Below are 10,986 nucleotides of genomic sequence, written 5' to 3'. Positions count from 1 at the left end.
TGGCAAAAAGGCTCAGTGCTTATCAAACACAGTCACTGTCTAACATTTTTTGAGAGCTTGCTGAAAAGCAAAGACATCTTTACAGGTGTATGCGAAGAAGTGTCTGTACTCTTGGAAAAGGCATTTCTGCTTTACACCTTGTGTATTTTTGCACCTTAGCCTCAATGGAAGCCTCCTTGTGGGGGTGCTGAACACTTGTGCTCATGTGGTGAGATGCTGCCATGACATCTCTTCCTGGTCCTCCTGGGCATGTCAAATCAACATGAGAGGCTTCCATCCAGCACTAGTGATCTGTGTCCCCTCCTTTGTAGAGGAAGACAGTGTCTCAGAGGGATGGCCCTCGTAGGGTTGGGAAGTCTTGTCATTAGGACAACTTCTGTTCCTGGCTACAGAGGGAGCCTGGAAGGTTCAATAAAATACCCACCCTCCACCTAACCTGTGAATGGCATCATTAACTGCTCTAGTCCTATGATAGTGATTGTGTGAAAGATACGCAAGCCAGGTCTTCTAACACTGTATTTTATTCTCTGATAAAAGTATGTGGCATGGTGGAAGGGATATTATGAGGCACAGTATGTGAGCCAAGTCCCAGGAAAGGGCATATTTTATCCAGCATACAGAATTTGAACTAAGCGACTGGTGACTTAGCCATGTTTTAGATACTATCTTTTCACTTTATTCCTTGTTACACAGGCAGTTACTGTACCTTTATGATACAAAACAATACAAACATCTCTTACGTGGTGGAATGTGTTTTCATCTTCCTATATAACACATAAATACTTAGGAATCATGTGAACAAAACTTTAGTTTTAAGGCTTTATTAGATTTTTAGAAAACATTAAAAAATACACCTTTCCTTCTTCAAATGTCATATAGAAGTCCTTTGTAAAAGAGTGAAACAGGTTGGGGTTTGGATTTTTTTATCAGCATTATTATGTTAGTTACTTATGTCTTGTAAACAGATGAAAAATGGAACAAAATACACTTGTGAGTTATTTTCATAGGTCAGATTTTGATTTACAGTTGACACAGCTTTTCACTTCACGTCACAAAATGCTCATACATACATATTTGGTTCTCATATGTAAAGACAAGCATGAATACTGTGCCTAAGAAAGATAACCATGTACAAATATTAAAAGAAAATCCCTGATTCTGTACATTTTGGTAATGGTTAATGTGGGAAGTAGGGCCTAATTTTCATGCTCATCTTCTTCATTGAATACCACGACCCTTTCCAGTTCATCCACACAACACCATCATCTGTACCATGTTTTGCCATATCCCAGCTGTAGGCCCCTCCCCAATAGTATCTGCCATTGGGGTTGGCTGAGTGGCAGCGATTGTACCACCATCCACCACCATCTTCTTTGGAGCATTGTTTCCTTGGATCTGCAGTTAACCTGAGGAGGAAAAAGAAAGTGTTAAAAGTGACAGATGAACTGTAAGCATAACAACAGAGTACATACACCTGCCCCTGTATGAAATTTTCAAACCATAATAAACATTTAAAATCCTCTCTGCATATTCTGTAAAAGATGAACCATCTCAAGTGTGTGTTAGTGCTCTTGGAAGGTGAAGTAGCTATGAAAAACAAGTAAAATTTTAGCTGCAACTCTTTGGGAATGTCATTTTAGTTAACCAATTGCTAACTACAATTACTTGCAGTTCATAATGATAATTACAATATTAATGTAGTTTAAAAATGTAAAATAAAGAGAAATATGTGTCTTTCTCAATCTATAAGATTAATTTATATATTAATATGAAATTTGGTATTAAGATAAAGACACAGAACATAGTGTAGTGGTATAGTGTTAAATTATATACTTTTGAATTGAGCCTGTCAGAGTAGGCAGAACTTTGTATTTTAAGTAGGACATGCTGTCTCTTTCCTCAGGACCTACTAAGTGCTTCTGGAATGAGTACCAATATTCCTACTTAAACAAGACAGTGTCATCAGCACTTGCTTCTTGTTTGGCTATGGAGCAGCACTAACCTATCCTATAGTTTTACCTACCCTTTGGTTATGTCAATTCTGCATTTGTCTATGCCAAGGAAATGACATAGACATTTGGCTGGTAAACTGCAGGGAGAAAACATTTTAAGATACTATAAACTGCTCTGAGAACTAACAGCAAAATAGAAATATATTCTATATTCAGCTCAATTTTAAGCAGGAACATTCAGCCTGCTAATTATTTTTTTTTTAATGTCTAATGCAAGTACGTACCATCCATCATTGTCTCTGTCATAAGTACTGAAGAACATGCCATTGTGAACTGTCATTGTTCTGTTTTCTCCATGCAACTGTGAAGCTCCTTCCATTAGCGCGTTGCCTGCGTTGCCTTTGTAGTTACTAACTGAAAGCTCATACTTGTTTCCTTCATTCTGAATGGTGAAACCTCCATAATGGGCTGATACTTTATCACCATTCCAGTCCTCCATTTCAATCAAAATTTCAGTGGGCCCTATTCTGGTGAGCTGGCTGATCTTGTCATTTCCAAGCCAATATTCACCTGAGAAGCAACAAGGAGAACTCTGTGAAATAGCCTGCAGAATATACTTCAAGACAACTTTATGAATTCCCTACAGGTCTGACAAAACGGATTAATTGATTTAAAACAAAACAAAACAAACAACAAACCACAATGAAAAAAGAGCTTCCAGAAGTGTGAGAAAACAGTTTCAGTAGAAAGAGCTCTTGTTTCATGCTCAGCGTTTTACCTGGTGTATCACAGTAGTTCTTCCCTCCACTCTTGGCAACATTTCCAAATCCTTTTTTATATTGATCCCATACTCTTCCAAAATTAACGCTGCCATCCTGGCGGTTCTGAATCAAAGTCCAGCCTGCAGGAGTGACGCAATTTAGATTTACTTGCCATTAAGAAAGGAGCATGAAATGTTAAGATAAAACCCTTTTATCTTCATCTCAAGACAAGTAGAGCATATGGCTTCCTTACAGCAGGTCTGTGTTTTCACTGCTTACAAGCTCAGCCTTGACATTTTTGTCATACTCAAGTAGTTCCTTGCTTCATAAGGAAAGGTGGAAAAAGCAAAGCTTGAAGAATTGCCACCATCTTTTATCTAGCACATAGTATCAGGGTAAGAAATGAAGCAGGCCCTCCTTGCCTGCCCACCTATACATTGTCTATTCTAGGTATAGTAAGATATGTTTTTATTTATCAACCCCATCCCAGTAATTTAATTCCATTTTCATTGTAGAAGCATCCTACTGTGCATCTGAAGATGACCAAGACTTTTCTGAGTGACTCAATCAGACCACATTCTCAAATAATTACAAAAATAATAACTCTATATTAGTTCATTTAAAATGCAAATTACTAATATTAATTTTATACCATTTATATTAATTAATATTTAACAATATTGTTATTTCACACTAACCTCCATTATCTGTGTCCATATCACAGTATACTCTGTATGGTTTGACAACAGGATCTGGCTGGATGAGGTACATTTCAGATATCTCACCTCCCTTTCTGATAATATCCTCACATTCTGCAAGAGTAAACCAAAAGACACCATTACTGAAAGAGCTCTGAACTTCTTCAACAATCTTCTTATCCTTCAGTTTGCTGAGTATAAGCAAACAACTATAAATATATATAAAATTCTACTTTGATTTTGATTCCTGTGATACATCATGTGAAAGAATCAGAAAAAAAAAGAAGTGCACTTGCACAGAAATTTCTAGAAGTTCAACCAGAGTGATGGACGATTGTGTATTTTTAAATGACCTTTTGAACTAGACAAGCCTGTGAAAGAAGAACTTTTCTTGATTGAAAAAATCAAGAATACAGTCACAAATGTATCAACTCCACCTTACAAAGACCTTGAAGTACATATTTCTTTAAAATGCTACTGGCTGCTAATGAAGACTGATATTGGGTGAGAGGATGGTCTTTGGTCTGACCAGCAGTTCAGGCACCCCTAAATTATTATTTTTCATTTGGGATCATCCTTGATCTTTTCTGCTATTGTAGTCAATGACACAGGCTTCAGAGGAATGAATGTTCACACCAACTTAATGAAGCATCTACCAATTTGCACGGTGATATAAATAGGAGATGTTGTTACAGTTAAATGAGTACCTTTGCCTGAAACCACTGGAATATTACAGGAAACAACACATGGGGAACGGCAGTAGTCCATCTGAGTTGCAATGGCATTTTCCAGTTTTTGTATCTTTTTGTGTAAAGAATCCACGACTGCACGGAGGACCCTGAGGCTAGATGGGATGTTATTATCCAGATTATCCTTTATATAATTATAATGCAATTCCACTTCTGTGTTGTACTGAGAAAGTACAGCATCATTGTCTAGAAAAGCAAAGAGATAAAAACAGATTTGTTTTCAACATGTTTCCCAGTTACAAAATAATGAAGCTTGCATGCAAAATTTGAGAAGACACTTCAATTCTTGAAGGGGAGGAAGGATACGCTTTTTTTTTTTTTTTGCTTACCTTTCCGAAACACACAAAAACTATGCAGAGATTTTCAGGAAAGTGATGCACATGTACTGTTATTTCTTTGCTAGCTAGTAGATTTATCAGTGTTGCTACATTCTGTCAAAGAACTATAATTACTTGCTTTCCAGAGAGCCATTGTGCCAAGCCAGGAGCTGGGCATAATGGGATTGCATGGACATAGGAATGCAGGTAAGGGGGGAACACATGACCCTTACATTTAGGGGCCTCATATGAATCCTGCCTTAGTATAAGATTCATCCCTTTGCCTCTCTCAAAAGTGTTTTTTGAGATTCAAGGTGACATGGTCATAGAACCCTAGATATCTCATTGTATTCTTCATTTTTTTTAAGAAGTTCCACTAACAAGTAACAATAGCAATGCAAATAGAACTGCACTATTATTGACATAAAAAAATCCTAGAAATAGCATACCTTGTCTTTGTTTTTGCGTCTTTACCAACTTATCATCTAGAACAGTCACATATTCAAAGAAAGTTGTAGAGGTTTCAGACAGTTTGCTCACTTTGTCCTTTAGATCACGAACAACTGGTTTCAAACTTTTTTCCTGTTTTACCAGTGCAGTTTGCAGCTCACATCCAGTTGGACACAATACTCCCTTAAAAAAAAATGAAAAGGGTTCTGAATAAAAGACAAGATATAAGATTTCTAAAACCATCCATGAAAGAACATACCTTACACACACTGAATAGTTAGTAATATGAGACAACATATTTAAGCATCTAGATAAGGACTCCAGATATTCAACTTCTATTTGAAGAACAGAAACTGAAGAAGCAAGAAGCCCTGAGTCCCCAAGAGGTCTCTTTTGTTGAAGATCTTGGAAAAAAGACCTCTCTCTTCACACTGTTTGGTTGTTTATCTGCTTTTCACTTTTCTGCACTGTTAAATGTTCACAGTGTTAAGCCACCTGACCTATGATTAAAGCCTGTTAGGAACTACATGCTGCCTGTTTGCATGCTTGTATACCCCTTTCCTCTTTCACTGGCCTCAGAGAATCAACCATGTTCATGTTGTATCTCTCACATGAAATCACCAAGTATATTTCATAAAAAAATATAATCTTAAGAAGCTAAGCACTAATGCTTCTGCAACAAGCCCTGCACCGTCAAAGACAACAGTGTTTGAAAATGAGGCTGGAAATACTGAAGTCCCACAAGAACTGAAATATCCAAGCAGCAGTGGGACTCTGCCACAATCATGTATTCATTAAGCTAACAGACTTAATTTGTTGGAAACCTCCACAGTTAAGTTTGCTCTCAGACACTAAGATGACTCTACACCCTGTTGCGTTTTCCGGCAGAGAGCACAACACAGAGAGTGTGACAGAGCACTGCAAGGCAGCGAGGAGTGTGCTAGATCTTGGTGTGCTTGTTCTGCTCTAAGAGCAGGGCCAGTGACTGAATATAAACCATAATTATGGTTTGAAGTGAATTTTAAGACAGACAGGGGAGATTATTTTTTTTGGTCTCTAGGTTTCCTTGAGATTACCTGAAAATCAAGCCAGTGTTTCTGCAGAGCTTTTTTCTGTCTTTCTATGGTTACATAAAAAGCAACTGGGAAAGCACAGGCTAACCCACATATTTCCTTTCCTCAGTTGCTGTTCAAATCTCATCTCCCCATCTTCACCTCAGGCTGACTGTGAATGCAGTCCTCCCAAACTCAGGCAAAAGGATTCAAAGTTGGGCTGCTTTCACTGACTGACCGTCCCTTGTTGGGCAAAGAAAACTCCTTGTTGGGCACGTTAGAAAAAAAAGACAGTCTGTTATCAGCAGCATTGACAGGCAGAAACCCACCAGCTCGTCCAGAGGATGCTTGCAGCCACCAGCATCAGGGTAGACAATTTGTTCTTTCTTGTCACTTGGCTTCCCCCGCTTTGGGGGCCGGGGCTGGTACCCAGGTCCACTGATGGGAGGTGCCACGGGTCGGAGCGCGGGGGCTGATTCTCGCCTTTTGTCCACGGGTCGGTGGCCTCGAACGTCGATCAAAGGGCTGTCATCCTGCAAATCCAGGGGGAGAGGACACTCTCTCAGTCTGCGAGTGCTATTGTGAAATGCTCTGCACAGGGTGGAGGCACCTGCCCAGCACTCTTCAGCATTTTAAACACCAAAGAAATACATAGAATGGAATAAAAAAGCCGTAAGGGAAATATTATACTGACGTTATGTAAAAGTCTCCCTTGTATGGTCTCCCTTGTAAGACTAGTCACACTACCTCCACCTAGATACGGGCAAACTACAAAGCCTTCAAACAAAAGCAAAACAATATTTTAGAAGTTCATTCTGATCAAGGAATAAAGTTTATATAGTTCAGAGCCACTAAGCACCATGAAACTTTAAGTAGTAGGATATAAAAAAAAAATTAATAGACATTCTTGCGGCTAAGAAGAATATTCATCCTCATGTTAGCAGTGTTCCAGTTTTTCATTGGGCTACAGGAAAATTTTTAAGGTCTCAAAAGATCAGGCCACAATGAAATACATCATGATGTCTCAGGCTGCAAGCCAGCTCTTAACTGACAGAATCAGGAAAAGCATTGAATAACATCTCTCACAGTAGGTTTTAGAGCTCCCTCTGATGCATCCATTCCCCATCATTGCCAGAAATGAGAAAGTCTAAAAGTCTGAGAATGGAAAACAGCAGATCCTAAGCAGTTGTTGAAAATAAACCATTTTAAATAATTTTTGTTTGAACAACTGGGACAAAATCTTCAACCATCCCAGTCCTACTCAGACCTAGCAACAAATAACATTTGTAAGGATCCAGGGTCAGAGGCTTCAAGTAGTTTCAAAAGTAGGCAGCATAGAAATCACAAAACTGCTGAAAATTATTTAGCATAGTAGTCTTATCAGTAGTCAACATACAGGCACAAACACTTAGATCACATAACAGAAGAAAAATCTAATTTCTGATCACCTTGACCTATTTGTTTTTTGCAGGGATTTTCAAAATATAAAAAATACTGAGATTCTAAATTGTATTTCATATTAAAATATTATATTTAAACAAAACTAACTATGGTTAAATTGTTATTTTATATTGATCCTCATTGTTTGCCTCTTTTGCTTAATCTCTTCACTTCAAATGTAAAGCTATAAGATCTGGGAGTTACATTTTTTTCCCAATGTGTACTGAACCCATGGAAAAGTTTATATTGTCTTCTAGACAGGTAATGATTACTCACATATTTCTACTTTTTTTCTCACTTGACAAATCAATTGCCTTCAACATCATATGTCAACATTAATAAACTAATATTCTTAAATAAATTCAGCTAAATAAATACTCCTATCACCATACATTCTTCATTCCCTGCAGAGAAAGAAAATAAATAGGAAGGAAATGCATCCAAAACTAGAAAATAACTATTGTGCAGTTACACACAAACCAAGAAATTATACAAAGGTTATTTCTTTGACACTCCAAGCAGAAAAAGAACATGTAAGGGATCATTCTTCCCCACAGCTTCAACCTTAGCTAACTCACCCAAGCTGAATAAGTCATGCATGCAACTAAATAAAATTAATATTTTTTCCTATTATTACTATTAATTAGAAATTACAACCTCATTGTCGTATTCAACAGAGGCCTGGGATTTAACAGAGGCAACACAGAGCAGGAAGAGCAGAAGCAGCTTCATGGTGCTGGCTTGCTTGAGCAGATCAGTGACCTTCTCCCACCAGCAGCTCTGACAGGGAGAGGTCCTCTCTGTCCCCATATATACAGCCAACAGCCCTCATTTCCCAGCTTGACAGTGATAGGACCAACCTTCTGAGCAATGACTGTATCTCTGTTAATATTCAATCTTTCTCTCCACTGCATGCCTGAATACATTTGCTGTTGAGCAATTTCTCTGGACAATTCTTATCTACATGTCCCAGAGACCTCTGTCAATGCTGGCATCAAATCAATGTTTAAAATCTTAAAAGTACCTCCTGCTCATATTCACATTGTTACTATTTTCTCAAAAATCAAAACCCTTTTAAAACAGCTAAAAAGGTGAACATCTGAAGAAGATAAATGTGGTCAGATGTCACTGAATGTGACATGTTTTGTGGGTTTTTTTCTTTAAACAAGCCTATCTTTAAGTACAAGATTAAAAAAATATATATATTATGGTCATCACATTAATAATTTTGCATTAAGGCATTGTTTAGCTCTAATTAAAGATCAGATTAATATTGTAAGCATAAAACAATACTGAATTAAATAAAATGTGCTGAATGAGGACCAGAACACTTCTCCAAAGTAATTTTTATCAATGTATGAAGATATGAAGAGATGCAAACCATGAACTGATGTTCTATTTCAAAGACCAACTTGACAGAGCACAAGATTTTGTGATAAATAGAGATTTGAATGGCTAAAATTGCTGAGTTTTGGCCTATTTTCTGTATTTGTGCTGTGTCAGAGTTCTTGTAAACTAAATAGAGATTCCCAAAATATGAAAACTGTTTAACCTGACTGGGTTCTGGTTCAATTATTAAACAGCTTGGACCAAAATCAGCTGTGGCTATAGGAGCTCTTACTCCACTGAATTTGAACCCTTGCATGAGGACATCACCCATGCTATTAGATTTGGAACAACACAAACTTCTCCCAACAAGCATCCATCTGCCTAAGGCCCAAATTGACAGTATTAACATGCGATTTCAACTTTAAAATGCTAGACAAGATATTATCACTGATTCTGGGAATATCCTAAACTTCAGCACAGTTTTCCACCCTTGTACCTCTGAGAGAAGTTCAGTCACCCTTATCTTATGTATGAGGAAGGGACATAGGTATGCTGAATCTTTGTCTGTGGCTTACACGTAGCTTGTGGTATACTGGAAAGAAAACAAGGTCTCACTAGTCCTGAGCTAGAAAATTACTCACTCTTAAATTACCCTGGCTCAGTCCAAACAGATCTTAATTAAATGTGTTATATTTCTACTACATCCATTCTGAAACCATCACCATGTTCTGCAGTACCTTCTGGTGTCCCTCTTCAGCCATGAAATAAACTTCATTCCACCATGAAGAAACGAGGCCGTGTCTGTGCAGAGGCTCTCAGGGACCAGACGGTGGGGGCTGGCGCGGAAGCCCTCAAGCCTGCTCCAGAGTCCCAGCATGGGAAATCCCCAGGCTTCACCTGCCTTTAGACGGGATTTCCCCTTTGAAGCTCAGCCTTTGACTCTCGAAGCTGCAGTACATTTGCATTGGCTTCCCCAAGAGAGTCTGGCAGTTGTGTTTCCCTGAGGAGTCAGCATGAGCACCCCATGAATGTCACACCACGGCAGGTTTGCAGCTTTGTATCAAATGAGCAGATGCCCCAGGACAGGGGTTGTGTGACCGCTTTCCTGGCAAGTGGAGGCCTTGTCTGTGCTGCAAAGATTTGGCCTGCAGAGTTTCATCAGCAAGAAAACAGGCCCAACCTGGAACCACATACAGAGCAATATATACTGGGAAACATATGTGTATATAGAAAAACACCTCAGCAGCAGAACTGCACCCACGTTAGCATGCTGGTTATGAGATGTGATTTTTCTCTCATGCTTGCAACCATCACAGTTGGGCTGACATTTCCTAAGAAGTGAATGAAGCCTTATGTACAACGCAAACCATGGATTAAATTTCTTCTAAAAATTGTATGAAAGAAGCTTTCTCTTCAAAACAGGACATCTAACCTTTTTTTCTGTCATATTCCCTCCCCCAGTTCATACAGTTAGTGAGAAGCTGTTCCCGGAGCTGCTGTGTTAGTGGTGCCACATCACACCTGCTACTAGGAACCATAATAATACAACATGGACCTGACAGTGTTCCAGGACATCCCTTTGTACAATATTTTTGTACTGAAAAGGCACTTACTGTCAGAGGCGTGTGTGTGTTTTGAGGAATGACTATTTGCTCTCTGCCCCTCGTGTTTGCCGTGCCAACAGGTCTGCCAGTGGTGCAACCCTCTTTACACAAGCCCCTGGCAGGCGAGTCACGGTCTCTGGGTCGTGGCTCTTCAGAAACAAATGTGCCCTCCGAGGTGGTCTTGGGTGGGGGAACAGAACCTTCTTGTGCTACAATGAGCTGTAGTATTTACTCAGTTTGAAACGTCAAAAAAGCAGTTGATTTAGAAATGTCCTTTAAAAAAAAAAAAAAAGTGTCGTAATAGTGTTGTAGTGTTTCCAACCTGAATAGTTCTGATTCTATGAATAGTGTCATACTATGAAAAGAATCTGGTAAGATTAGATGTTCATCTCTGCTGAGGTGAGCATCTTCCTTTCTTGCTTTTACTGGTAACAAATATTACTTCAAAGTTTTCTCGCAAATGACAATGCTATCTTCATGTTCTGGGAGCAAGTTCTTAAACATCAATGAGTGGGGCTGTTTACTTTAGCCTTAAAACAGCACTAAAAGTGCATACAACTTAGTAGTCATCTTCTGAGTAGTGATGTGCAAAAAAATTTACATCATTATTTCCAGAGTTACAGCTGTAGCTGAC

General features: G+C 38.7%; 1 protein-coding gene across 1 annotated transcript; it reads right to left on the bottom strand.

The window, feature by feature from the left end:
• Positions 1-890: 890 nt before the first annotated feature.
• FGB (fibrinogen beta chain) lies at positions 891-8,151 on the bottom strand. The gene is made up of 8 exons (XM_009995902.1): positions 8,077-8,151; positions 6,309-6,512; positions 4,927-5,110; positions 4,119-4,346; positions 3,412-3,525; positions 2,731-2,853; positions 2,237-2,522; positions 891-1,406 (listed from the first exon to the last, which is right to left on the bottom strand). Exons 1-8 carry the CDS (start codon positions 8,149-8,151, stop codon positions 1,178-1,180), a joined length of 1,443 nt encoding a protein of 480 aa, XP_009994204.1. The 3' UTR covers positions 891-1,177.
• Positions 8,152-10,986: the final 2,835 nt, after the last annotated feature.

Source organism: Chaetura pelagica, unplaced genomic scaffold, assembly GCF_000747805.2.
Source record: "Chaetura pelagica isolate M959 unplaced genomic scaffold, ChaPel_1.0 scaffold142, whole genome shotgun sequence".
NCBI lineage: Eukaryota > Metazoa > Chordata > Aves > Apodiformes > Apodidae > Chaetura > Chaetura pelagica.
This window is presented reverse-complemented; position numbering and strand designations above follow the sequence as displayed.

What these genes read in the sequence shown, in the direction of transcription:
- FGB (XM_009995902.1), bottom strand. Translation starts at nt 8,151, where the DNA reads ATGAAGCTGCTTCTGCTCTTCCTGCTCTGTGTTGCCTCTGTTAAATCC. An exon ending in GACGCAAAAACAAAGACAAG is followed by an intron (nt 4,347 to 4,926) that starts GTATGCTATTTC and finishes TTGCTTTTCTAG; the next exon opens with ACAATGATGCTGTACTTTCT. An exon ending in GACAGAGACAATGATGGATG is followed by an intron (nt 1,407 to 2,236) that starts GTACGTACTTGC and finishes TTTCCTCCTCAG; the next exon opens with GTTAACTGCAGATCCAAGGA.